Below are 14,193 nucleotides of genomic sequence, written 5' to 3'. Positions count from 1 at the left end.
AGCATAGGCGGCCGTACGGACCTGCATATCATTCGGAAAGGCACTTTGATGGCCCGAAGGTATGCAGACGAGATACTGCGACCTCATGTCATCCCTTACGCTGGAGCCATTGGAGATTCCTTTGTTTTCCAGGATGATAATGCCCGACCGTATAGAGCTCGTCTGGTGGAGAACATGCTTGAAGCTGAAACAATACAGCGTATGGAATGGCCAGCGTGCTCTCCTGACCTGAATCCAATCGAGCATGTTCGGGACATGCTCGGACGACGCATTGCTGCGCGACCACGGCCGCCTGTTACTGTCCGAGACTTGCAGATTGCACTTGTTGAGGAGTGGAACAGTATTCCCCAAAGTCTGATCGATAACCTCATCGCATCCATGGCAAACAGGTGTGCAGCAGTCTTAGCTGTTCGAGGAGACCACACGCCCTATTAAAACTCATGCATCATGTCTAAACAGTACTTTTTTTTTATCGTTTACATGTAACCAAATTGTTGCCCTGAATCATCTTTTCATGTTTTTTCCATATTTTCAAAGAATTAAAGCTTAATTCCAAATTTTTTTATGTCTTTTTTCTGCATTGCGCATTGATACGCGTGTACTATTCATTGTATGCCAATACGTGGCTGTTTCGCACGGTTTTCTTCACTTTTTTGCTTGCTCCCCTAATTGTTTTGAGCAGTGTATTTCTTTTTCTCGCTTGACCGGCTCACCGCTTGCAGTTTTGAACGGATACTTTCCTCTAAGTGTTCGTTTTATAATGGAATAGTAAATCGACGGAGTTTTTGTAACGATCAATTATCATTATTACTAATCGTTGATTAATTATGACATAATAAAAGCGAAATCGTTAATCATTAAGTAATTAAAGAAAATTACCAATTATAGTGAATCCAATTGGAGTTTTTGTGACGATTAATTATTAATACTAATCGTTAACTAGATGACATAATAAAAGCAATATCGTTGGTTAATCATTAATTAAGGTTAATTAACGATTATACTGAATCCAACGGAGTTTTTGTGATGGATAATTGTTGCTAATACTAATTGTTAATTAGTTATGACATAATAAGCGAAATCGTTAGTTAATTAAGGATCATTAATTATCATACTAAATCCAACGAAGTTTTTATGACGCCTAATTATTGTTAATACTAATCGTTAATTAGTTGACGTAATGAAAACGATATCGTTAATTAATCAAAATACCGGTGGATTTCGTTTTATCGTTACTAATTATTGATCATGATTTAGTTTTATCGTTAATAAACTAATTAACGATAAAACGAAATCCAACGGATTTTGCCGTTAATTAGTTAATTATCGGCCAGTTCAGTTTTATCGTTATTAGTTGATTAGTTAATTATCGATCATGATTTAGTTTTATCATTAATATAAACTAATTAACGATAAAACTAAATCAAACGGAATTTTGTAATGATTAATTTTCGTTTTTCTAATCGAAAATTTGTTGTGGCACTAAAAGCGAAATCGCTGATTTATCATCAATTAATTTATTTACTATAATTAGCGATTACACTAAACCCATTGCAACTTCAAGGCGAGTCCTATTAATTTCATGTACATTCGTTATTCTTTCATGTTTAATTTTATAATAAATATTTTTTGTTGTCAACAAAAACACACAATAGATCCCCACGTGATAGCTCCATGATGCCAACTGCCCATGCAGGCAGACGCTCCCGCGAGCGGTGCACTATAACCACCACCAGCTAGAATCGCGGGGGATCATCTCGTCTTCTACAACTGCCGCGGTTTAAGCAATAAAGCGAGAAGCGGGAAGCGGTGCACTATGGACGTACCCTTAGAGGAGAAATACATATTATATTATATTTCTTCTCGATGTTTAGGACAATTGATAAAAAACACAGGCATTTTATAACAGAGAACAATCCAAAGAACTTGAATAAAAAAAATAAAAAAACAATACAGACTTATGCAAAGAAAAAAAAGGAAGAATAAACAACAACAACAATAGATATTATAAAAACATGAAAATAGAAAAATATGATAGAAATCTAATTGAACATGAATAGACAAAGGCAATAAAAAACCGAGAAAACAGTTTTAACAAAATTAAATAAAAAATATATACGACTAGTATCCAAAAATAAAAAAGCAAAAAACCTGTAACAATTTGCACAGGATGAAGAAAAGAAAAAAATATATATACATATATATATTTCTTTTTACACATACGCAAACATATATATAAATTCTCACAAAATTTCTGCAACAGATATTATAGCTAGCAAAAAATAAAATAAAAATAAAAAAGAACAAGCATCAACAAATGAAAAATAGGAAAGGACAAACATCAACAAATGAAAAATAGGAAAGAACTTGAAATCTATTACAAGCTGACAGATATAATTCAAATTCATCAATTAATAATTTAGGCGAAATTTTAAAAATAGAAATCCAGTTATAATCTTGAATATTTGTGATACCAATATTTTTAAATGATCGCTTTCTCTGAATGTCCCACTTGCAGCATGCAAACATGAAGTGATCACTTGTATCTTCAGAACTGCAAAAATCACAATTAGCCGAACGATCCTGGTTTATTCTGAAAAGATAACTTTTGATTGGGGCTCTGTTAGGCTACGGACACACGGGAGAGTTTTCCCCGCTGGACGCAAACCTGTTTTCGAGCAGCTTTTACCCCCTGGTCACACGAGAGCGTATTTCGGACGCGAACGCAAGTTTTGTGACGTCACAGTGCCAGCTCCTTATTGGTTGTCTGTCATAAGCGCCTTATGTCCATTACGACATTATTATGACAGGCAGACGCTGCCCCTTCACTAAGGGGCCAGCCCAGTTGACCCGGCCAATGTCCAAAATTCGAGCTTTCACCGGCCCCTATATAACGATCCTTATATATCCCTATATCGATTCCTATGATTCGGGGTCATCGAAGCGTTGGCGTGTTTTTTCTGATAATTATGGCCATTTATAATTAGTTTGTTTTAATTGATTTATTTAATTTGTTGAACTTAATAAGCAATCAGTTAATTTTAATTAAAAAAATAAGATTTTTTTTAATTTAAAAAAATGATTTTTTCATACCGTGCCCGGATTATACGCAAATACATATGTGCCTTTCAGCATTAATGCATATAAATGCATAAAATCACAGAATTTTCAGAATAACTGCATATTTTTAAAAGTTTATTTAAACCAATCACTTTTTTTTAATAATGTTTCAAGTAAATATTGCTCGTAATATTTTCATAACATTTTTTTCCGGAGGTGGGATTTAGTGAATTAATAGAGATGCTTGTAATACAGTATTTTCCGAATATCAATCATTTTATTGTAACGCCATTTTTAGAGATATGTCAAAAATGTTTAATTTTTTTTAGAAAACGTCGAAATTATTTTGTTACTGGAGCAGCTTTTTAAAGGATATTTTCTCATTTTTGGTACATATTTCGGAATTTTTCGTTTTTCAGGATATTTTAGTGCATATTTTGGGTTTTAATGCATATCTTGGCATTTTCAAGTGCATATTTTGCCACTTTTTAGTGAATATAATCCGGGCTCAACTGATGAGTCTGAATTTGAAGGTGTTCGATTGAACTGTAAATAAGGCTATTGTTTCGTAAAGAAACAATAGCCTTATTTAGAGTGATTTTATTACAGTGCGACCATTAATTAGCGTATCAATGGACTGATTATTGAAACACAAGTTTTTATTCTTATTTTTTTAAATCCTGTGGATAGGAATATATAATAATTATATATAATACGCTGCCGCGGATTATATATAATTATACGTGGGTTTTTTTCTTCAAATTTCGCATGCGAATTATGCGCCACCGCGGATTATACACAGGAAAACGCGGTACAATAAAACGGTTGATATTTTGAAAATACTGTATTGCAATTGCTATAATTCATTAAATCCTACCTCAAGAAAAAAAACCCTGAAAATTCTCTCATTTTATGCATTTATACGTATTAATGGTAAAAACGGCCAAAATATGCAAGTGCATATGCATTTGCATATAATCCGGGCTCTAGTTATAATAATCAACTCGCTATCCAAATGCTACATTTCTGGCAAAAAGAAGAAAAAAAATGGAGGGGATAAAAAAAAAGAACCGCAGCGTGATAAAATTCTCGTGTGCCCACCGAACTGACAAAAAACACGCGGAAAAAATGGAACCAGTTGCGTTTTTGTGCGTGCGACCTTGAGAACGCGCCTTTTGCGCGGGGAACGCGTGTTGTGTGTGACCGGTCCCGTACAATTCTCTATTGTCCATTTTTCTGCAGTTTTTTCCCTCTCCCGTTTCACGCCCATGTGTCCGTAGCCTTAGCTAACAACCAGTAGAATAATGCCTCATATTTGCGTCTTGAAAAATGATGTGAAAACTTTTCAATTGATTTGAAGAAACCAACAGCCTGAGGGTAATTTAATTTATCCCTAATGAATTGGTAAACATGAAGTTTCCATTTATTTTGGAGCAAATTCAGAACATCTTCCACATATGCATATTCTGGAAGTGGAGTGACAGGGTTGTTAGCTGCTAAACGTGCGAGTCGATCAGCAATTTCATTGTATAAGATGTTTTTGTGTCCTGGTGACCAGACAACTGATATTGAATTGGCTTTATAAGAGGCATGTGCCAATGCACAAAAAGTGGTTAAAATGACAGAATGAGATTTAAGATTAATTGTAGAAAGTGCTGCGATGGCAGATTTACTATCTGACAGGATCGCATAATTAGTTTTTTCAGAAATAAATTTAGATGCAGCCTTGGCAATCGCCAAACACTCTACAGAGAATGCAGATGAACAATTATGAACCAAAGCTTGAATACAACTTGAATTTTTCACACAAAAAATGCCAATGGATGTATAGTTGTTGTTGTATATGTTGTTTTTCGAAACGTCTGTTGCTATTATAGTGCAATTAGACCAGTGGAGTTGTTCATACTGTTTGAACAAAGGTGGAATCAGATTTGATTCAGATGTCATTTGAAATGGGAGAGAGTCTGTTATGAAATTAATATTCGATATTGTCCATGGTGGGTCTGGAATGATGATAGGTTGAAGTGGAATCAATAAATGATTTTCTTGCAAAAACTGGATATGTGAGGGAATGCAAACTGGTAAAATAGTGTTTTGAGATATGTTGCTGATATTCGTGCAGACAAACTTGAAAACAGTACCATATTTTGATACCCTAGCCGTAATAATTTGTCTTGAGGAAACTTTCAGAATGAGTAAAGAGGAGGAAGATTCGCCACAAATATTAAGTAAAATTGGAATTGGAGTAGATATGGGAAGGCCTGAAGCAATTCTTAGTACTTGATTATAGATAGCTGAACATCTTTTAAGATTTTTCTAAGAGCAACTGTTCCAAAGCATTGAGATATAGTTGAAAAAATTATAGATGACATTATAGCAAATAGATAAAAGTTTATGACCCGGAGCACCTTTAACTCTGCCAGCAATAATTATTGTGATGTTCAATACATTAACACTTTTCTTCAAAAGATGATCAATATGAGAATTCCATGTCAGCTTCCTGTCAAAGATAACACCGAAAATTTTCATATTTTCTACAAATTGCAGTTGAAATTCATTAATATGAAGATTAGGAATACTAAAACTATTTTTCATTGTAAAAAGAGTGAAGTAGCACTTGTCGATTGAAAGAGTGAAACCCCAGTGATCCATTCAATCTTTAACTATGGATAAAGCATTGTTGAGCTCAGTGTTGACATAATTGGGATCATTATCACTGCACCAAAGCAAGATGTTATCGGCATATATGAAAGGGTGAACTGAATGAGGTAAATGAACAAGCAAATAATTTAAAAATATATTCAACAACCATGGTGAGAGGACACATCCTTGGGGAATGCCGCGATTAAAGTTGATCCACGATGACTTGTTTTTTCCAACTGATAAAATACTTTCTGTTAGATAAGAAGTTTTTAATCCACCTTAAGAAAATCACCATGAAAACCAATCATATGAAGTTTATAAAGGAGAGCAGAATGGATCACTGCATTGCAAGCTGCTTTGATGTCCAAAGAGACCAACACTCCCACATTTTTTGACTTGAAAACACTATGAATATTGCATTTAAGGTCTAAAAGTAAATTTTGCATGCCCCTTCTCGGTTTGAAGCCATACATGTTGGAGGGGAATAAATTGCATTTAATAGTTATCCAGTTCAAACGAGAAAGTATAATGCGCTCGAAGATTTTCATGATAATATTTGTTAAAGTGAGTGGTCGATAAGAGGATGGATGCCTTGAGTTTTTGTTTGGTTTCAGTAGAATAGAAATACAAGTTTTCCTTCTTTCCATCATGATGGTATGGATTCAGACGACCAAATGGTATTGAATTCATCCAACAGAAATTCCAATCGTTCTCGTGAAATTAATTTGTAGGCCTTGGCATTAACTCCATCCGGACCAGGTGCAGTATCAGGTGTTTTCTGGATTGCTGATAACAGTTCTTGAAGAGTAAAAGGTTTGTTGAGATCAGGTAAGAAACTATTGTGGAGACCACACAAAAAATCATAATTTTTTTGGATGTATGGGTTAATGAGTGTTTCTTGCAAAAGATCTATTTGCTCATCGGGATCAGACACTAAAGAGTTATTGTGGTGAAAAATGAGGTTATTGTCCACATAACCCTTTGATTGAATGAATTTGAGTCTTCTTAATATTGTGAAGACTTTAGGATAAGATGCATGTGTAAACAGTTGATTAGTCATGAAGTCATTTTTACGTTGTTTAAGGGATCTCTTAAAAATAGCAGATCTTTTTTTGTAAAGAATCCAACAGGTTTGACATGGGCAACTTCTATACTTGCGTTATGCTCTTTTCTTAGATGCCAAAAGTAAACGAATTGATGAATCAAATTTATTTGATTCTGATAAAAAAAAAAGTTACTGTGATTTGAGGAATTGACACAGGTCGTCTTTATGAATTCAGAGTAGGTGCTATTGTCATAGTTCATCAAATTATTGCTATATTTTTTCCAACAGGTTACAATACGCCTTTCAGGACAACGATGAGCTTGGATTTTAATTGACAAAGTGATAGGTATGTGATCACTTCCATAAAGTGAATCTCCACATGACCATGTGATATGTCCAAGAAGGTCAGTACTGGAAAAACAGGTCGATTGTATTGGAAGAAACAGCTGAAAAATGTGTAGAAAAAAGTGGTTGTATGATACAGACAGGATTTAGAATGAACCAATTATGCAAACGACGATCTGCTGTATCTGTACGAGATGAAGACTAAGCAAAATGCGAGCTGTTAAAATCACCTACAATGATGAATGGAGGAGAAATCTTTTGGAACAAGATGGATATTATTGAGATGATATCTGATGTATCAGCAAAATATAAATTTAAAATGGCAATAGGATTATTTTGTAAGTAGATTTTTGTTATAAGAGCTTCAACTCCTGAAGAAAAATAATGGTAAGTTTCTTGAGAAGGAATATTGTTTCTGACAGCTGTCAACACTCCACCCCTTTCACCATCATTACGATCACTACTATAAATTTGGAAGTTCGGTAAATAAAAGTGATCATTCACATTTAAGAAAGATTTTTGAATACAAAGAATGTCAAAATCTTGGATGAATCTTAAAATATGATGTTTTTTATGCTTTATACTTCTGGCATTCCACTGCAAAAGGTTATGATGTGAAGACATGAAAACAGAAATTAGATGCAAAAAAAAAATCAACTATGTCTTAGTTTGGCACGTTTTGATATTGATTGAGTAAACTGATCCACAATAGATGAAACAGGTAAAGGTTCTAATAGTTATTGTTGGGAAGATAAGTCGGCTGGAGATCCAAGTTTCTCCCGACGAGGCAACTGTAAGTGATTTAAGCCACGTAATTCTGAGACTTAACTTGCAACCATAGATTTCGAGTTGTTAGCAAACTCATTTCTGAGGTCATTAATTATCTTAACAAACTCAGTCTTTGTGAGGAAGTCTTGTTCATGATGAGTGATACTATTGTCCTTGATTATGTCCAAGTCCTTGTGTAATTGATCAAACATGGATTTAATTTCTGATCTTGTGATCCATTCTGGATTCCTAGGAATGTCGAGCTGATTTAATTGCGAGATTTTTTTACCCAGAGAGTTGTTACTGTCTTTCCTGGCGACACATAGAGGAACATGGTTTTGGCATTTGAATTCCAGAACTTTTTGTTTCAATTGATATATTTCACAGTTATGGTCAGATGCCATATGTTGATCATTGCAATTCGAGCAGATGAGATTTTCGGATGTACAATGATCTGAAGAATGGGATTCAGAACCACATTTGATGTAAATGGGTGCTGTACGAGAGCAATATTTTGCAGGATGGGTAAATTTATAGCATTTTAGGCACTGTTTGGGTCTATCTATGAATAATTTGATATTTCGTCTGATCAGCCATACTATGATTTTTTTCTGGCACATAATGACCCAAGATGGTGACGAGAACATTGGTAGTTGCTTTACCTTTGAAAGAGAATCTTCGTACCTCCAATCATTTCTTTCTTCTATTTCTGTTAACAATTATTTCAAATGTTCTTGTGCTTCTATGTCCCTGAGTAAAAATCGGCTGGATAGTTCTTCAACTATCGTTCGTAACTGTAGTTTGATATCAATGTCTAAGAAAGATTTTAAATTCAGAATATCCAAAGCTGTATTTATATTTGATGTTTCCACAACCGGATGGTTTATCGATGTGAAGTGTACTGAAGTGATGTCCTTGGCCGAACGAACGTTTTCTTTCAAAAAATTGTTGAAGATTTTCGGTCTTAACTTTGGAAAAGAATCTCCATTTTCATTCATTAGCGAAATGTTAAATTTTACAATACCAGAATTCGAGACCTGGTTAAGAATGTCAAAATTTGTTCTGTTTGATACCACGTTGGTAACAGAATCTACTTCCATGTTAGATGAATTAGCTATTACTGAAGTATTTCCATTTGAGAGCGATGACATCTATAAGACAGCGAGGAGAAAAAGAAAAAGTGAAGACTGACTTCCAAGCCTCCACAAAACGACCGTTTACGCCGCACTCTAACAAAAAAAAAATTTTTTTTTCTAATAGTTACTCACTAATTAGATTTGTGAAAAACACCAATTAACTAAAAAATTGAGTTCACGCACAACTGTGCTCAAAAAAGAAAAAAAATACGCGTAAATATGACACGCAAGCCAAAAAGAAAAACCGACCGTTCTTACCGACGGTCACTCATCGCCATTTTTCCGCAAAATTTTCACATTCCCTATGCTTTTTGCATATTTTTGCCAAACAGGGGATGGCCCTCAAGCATAAAGCCCTGTATAATAGAAGAGAAAGAAGAACGGATTACATAGCATAGTTTGTAGGAGTTTTTCGGGTATGCATCAAATTTCAAGCCGTCATAGTCGGGAAGTTAAAAAAAGCAAAACCCGGTCAACAAGGAATCGTTTTAAACCTCCAAGGATGGTAGTGATGGAATTTCCCAGCTCGGTAGCGAAATTTTCCTTTTATTTTATGCCCGTTGTTTACTTGAGTTTTAGAAGTTTAGTGAATTACTTGTATGGCTGCAGTCATTACACGTGTTGACATTGTCCTTAGCTCTGTGCAAAAGTTAATATCAATGATAATTAGAGTAGATTTTTCTGTGATTCCACTTTGTTTTGTATTATTAAAGATTGTGTTCATGTTCAAGCATGCATGAATCCATTTTTCAACGAATTTCAAATTTACAATATCCTACAAATTGTTAATTGTCCAGGGAAAGGATGACCCAAGAATAAAATGTTTTGCATTTTAACACGTCATTAATTGTTGTAATATTCATGAATTTTTTTGACAGTTGGTATTAAAGTATCTGACTACGTTTAAAATGTCATCTTTGTAGAAAATATCGATTTTTTTTATTTATTTTCAAAACGCGTTTTCTTGTTTGTATGACACTTAGAACTAAAGTTAGTCACACTTTAGTGTTGCTTGCTGCATTTTTAAATAAACTAATATGTGAACAAAAAATTTCAATGTGTTTCATGACAAATGTTATTTTTGATATTTTACTTTAGTTTGAAGCATGATTTCTAAAAATATATTGATCATATCATTAGAAAATTATGATATTCGGTCGTATATTGTTAAGGTTAAGAACTAAAATCTAAGGCAGGCATCTTCAATCCATTGCTTGCAAACACCATGGTATTCTCTGAAACACCCAGAGTGTTTCATGCTTGTGTCTAATTTTATGCCCACTAGCACTCGATCAATGTTCCAATTAAACAACTTGCATTGAAATCATCCTGATTTCATGCATTCCTATGTCAAAGGGTGCTCTTTTGTATGGTGAGTACAGACAGTGCTTGCAACCAAAAAAAAGGTTGAAGACCTCTGATCTAAGGTCATGAAATAAAATCATGTCTAATTGCTGCATTTTATATACGATATGCTTTTAAAATTAAAAAAATAATTCACTCAACAGATTTGGGTGTAACTTATGAGTATAGCGAGCAATCCTTTAACCTTCATGTGGGATTCTATAGGTTTTTCACAACAAATGTGGATTATCTGTATTAGTAGTATTGGCAATAACTGGTTCCTTTACTTATGTATTTTAGAAATAAAAGGGGGAAAAAGATCTCTCTTTTGCCCTTCCCTTTTTTCTTATCCTCCCCTATTTCAACCAAATGCATATAACTTTTATCTCCCCATGTGTTAATTTTCCTCTTTCATGGAAGGATACATATTGGGGAAAAATTAGTAAACAGGAGCAGGTCCCAAAGCGGAATATGCTGAAATGTGCTACGTACGTCACAGAACAACCAGTGCTGTTGCAGAACAATCTGGAAGAAATTTAAGAAAAGTGTAGAAAAACGTTACGTATATGCGAAATTTCACCGCAGAATATTTCCAGTCAGCTGAGGGCTCGTTGCAGAACGTTGCAAAACATTCTGCTTTGGGGAGAGCAGGGTTGCAACTAGGGGAAGCAGGCGGGAGTCGCAAATTTTATCCTTTAACCTCTCCTTCCACATTATAAGGGAATGCCAAGCATCTAGTTGCAGTCCTGAATAGAAGTAGGCTATTGAAAGAAAAAAAAATTTCCATTCTGTAGGGTTACTATGAAGTTTCATGATAAGAAAAGAGGGAACAGCTTATATATAATCCAGAGATTCCCTTGGTGACTTTTTTGCACAGTTCCTTATCGGAAGAGCTGGTTGCTTTCATTCATTCTCGACTTTTCTGCAGGTAGCGCTAGTTATACAGGATTTTCAAACCAGTTCCTCCTTTGTTTGTTCAACTGCATTTTTTGATATTTTAAACAGTTCTATTTCGCTGTTCTTTTTCCAGTGTATCGGTAGCCATGGATTATTCTCCCATCGTCAGGTCATATTGTATCATTCTATTAAATTTATTATTTTTCATTATCATTTGTTTCCATGCCTTCTGTCTTATTTTCTGAAGTACCCGTGTGGCACCGTGGTAAGATCTTCTGTGGTAATTCTTCCACTATGAAGGTTACCATCAAGGTCCATGGGTTCGAATCCGGGCATAGAATGTTAGAAGTAAGTTCATCATCTACCGAGCCTGGGGCGACCACCGATGGATAGAGCCTTCATTTCTTACCCAACTCCCCTGGTTGAAAATTGCTGTATGGCGATATATTACCGAAGTTGGTGTACAATAAAAGTAGTAGTAGTGTCTTATTCTCTGTTTTAGCTTATTCTTGTGTAAAAAAAGAAATTGATAGATTCAATGTTTTTTAGAGATAGTTAGGATTGTTTAGTTTATTTTTGGGTAAATATTTATTTTTTAACTTAAAAAACCTCTGAATATTTATTTTGGACTCAGAGATTTATTTTTAACCTAAAAATCACCAGAGAATATTTATTTTTTATGCATTTTTTCTCCTGTTTAGTCTAAAACAGCAGTTCTGAATTTTTTTTGACTTGCGGAACTCTTTTTAGTAAAAAAAATTCTATGGTGGAGCTCTGTAGGTCCATTTCATAATTATTAATCAAACTAATTTATTTTTACTATTTAAAAATATTTATAATTTTTTAAATTTTTATTGAGCTGCCGTGGAGCCCCTGGAGAGTGCACAAGGAGCACCGGTTGAGAACCACTGGTCTAGAACATAGTTTCCTAAACTTTTTGTTTCATCGCCCATTCAAAATTTTTTTCTTCTTATCGCCCCTGAACTCTAACCAACCCCGGACTCTTCCATGGCCCCCCAGGAGGCAGTATTAACTTTTGGAAACAGTGGTGTAGAAAGTGACATTTTTATTGTTATGCTTGAGAAAGTGACATTTTTATGCTTGTTGTTTTCCATTATGTTTTCTATGCTGCTGATTTTTTTTTTTTCTGGCATCAGTTTACATTTTTCCTTGGCGACTTTTCGTGCAGCTGTCGGATGTGTTTGGCGTAAATAAAAGTCTCCAAAAATTTCCAATCTCTATGCCAAAGCTGCTTTAAAAAGCGGTGAAAGAAATAGAGGATAGCTGGAAGGAGAGTCCCTCACTGGCGTTTAAACAAGATATAGGCTATCGACCGTGATCATAAAGGGAGTTAAATTTTAGTTCATAACCGGCATAACCACTAGCTGAACATACTGTGAAAATAAAACATTTCATTTCAGATTTTTTTTTCAATCATGTCCCAAATATTCATGAAGTTTGCCCTCAGGTCCCAGGTTTGATCTGGGAGGAATATTGATAACAAAGTATTTTCCTTAACAAGCTTTAGATGACCACAGAGGGATGGCACCTTCATTTCCAACCGAATTCCTTAACAGCAGTAAATTGCAAAATAGTGATATGGCCAGAGTTGGTGAAGTAGCATTTTATAGAAAAGTGTCTAAAGAGTAGTCGGATACCTTAATGTCATAATTGAGATGAATTTATGACTTTTTTACTTGATTCATATATTTCATGAATTCAATTTTCAATGCATTTATTTGTATGTAATCCAGTTAGGTTCCCTTTTGTTGCATCATAGTCTACTTATACTTGGCCTGATCCTATAATTCAGCGTAAAAATTAAATCCAAAAAATTAGCTATAATGCAGTATTATTGGGATACAAGTGCTGTAACACTGGGTTATTATGATCATAGGCATGCCCCCAACCCATCCACATTCTAGAGCAGGTTTTCTAGACCAAACTTTTCACGGGCCTCTCAAAAGGGAATTTATAGCATGAAAAAAAAAAGAGAATTGTCACAAGGCTGGAGCCATAATCATAGGTGTAAAGTTTTTGTAAATATTGGCAGGGGAGGGGCTCAAACCTAATATTTCTATAAGTATTATGGAGTAGGTGGCAAATATATATAGGCCCTATATAATTGTGTCCCCAGTAGTTTACATTAAATATATTTGCCACAGACCTTTTTTTCTCATTGTTTTCTATTTATATTCCAGTTTCTAAAAAGTCACCTGTTTTAATCAGTACTTTTTTTTGATTTTCTTGGAAAAATTTTTCATTTGTTAAGGAAATGCTCTCATTGTCCCCAGGGTATTTTTCAGATTTTAATATAACTTTTTTTTTTCTATCTTAAAATAAAAATGTGTATTCTTTTTTTCAATATATATTTTCAGAGCCAGTTACTTTCATATTTCATCTTTTTTAAAATTTTAAATATTTTTTATCAATAGTGTATAGCCAAATGAAAATTTTCTCTAGCTTTTTGTTGTGACAATTGGGAAACATTGGTTCAAATCCTATGACACCAGTTGCAACTTATCAAATTTTGTGTTGAGAAAGTTAAGAAAAATGTAGCCATCACTTGAACCTCTTTTAAATCAATTGCTGCCGTATTCACAGACATAGTTTAACTGCAATCGCAGGGGTTAAAGAACACTGGTAAACAAGGTTTTTGTTTCTTGGACACTGAGTACTGTTTCTTATGTATTTTTCGAGGCTGATTCTGAATCCGTCGTCAGAAATTGTCCATCAGGCACCAGTTTTCCACAATTGCATTTTCCATTGTTGCAGGTTAGCCTAACCAGCCTTAGCTGCCAAGATCCCCATTTAGGGATTTTGGAATTTTACATGCTTTACGTTTACAACTTTTTGTGCATATATATAATTTATCCGACCAAAAATTTCAGAAAGGAAAAAAAAACCATTTGGCAGTTAACGGGTACTCTATACTTAGATCAACATTTTTAGCCT

The 14,193-nt window shown here is 34.4% G+C and overlaps 1 protein-coding gene across 3 annotated transcripts in view; it reads left to right on the top strand.

The window, feature by feature from the left end:
- Positions 1 to 9,247: 9,247 nt before the first annotated feature.
- Positions 9,248 to 14,193, top strand: part of LOC149072141 (armadillo repeat-containing protein 8-like) — a 64,443-nt gene continuing 59,497 nt past the window's right edge. The window contains exon 1 of one of the 3 annotated variants that reach the window (XM_089246729.1): positions 9,248 to 9,526. In XM_089246729.1, coding sequence (XP_089102855.1) covers positions 9,416 to 9,526 — 111 coding nt within the window. In that variant the 5' untranslated portion in view covers positions 9,248 to 9,415. The remainder of the gene's footprint in view (positions 9,527 to 14,193) is intronic. The other 2 variants (XM_089246727.1, XM_089246728.1) reach the window with 2 other exon arrangements.

The sequence above is a fragment of the Pholcus phalangioides genome, unplaced genomic scaffold, assembly GCF_987345545.1.
Source record: "Pholcus phalangioides strain wild (caught in Gottingen) unplaced genomic scaffold, Ppha-v1.0 ptg000017l_1, whole genome shotgun sequence".
In the NCBI taxonomy this organism is placed as follows: domain Eukaryota; kingdom Metazoa; phylum Arthropoda; class Arachnida; order Araneae; family Pholcidae; genus Pholcus; species Pholcus phalangioides.
This window is presented reverse-complemented; position numbering and strand designations above follow the sequence as displayed.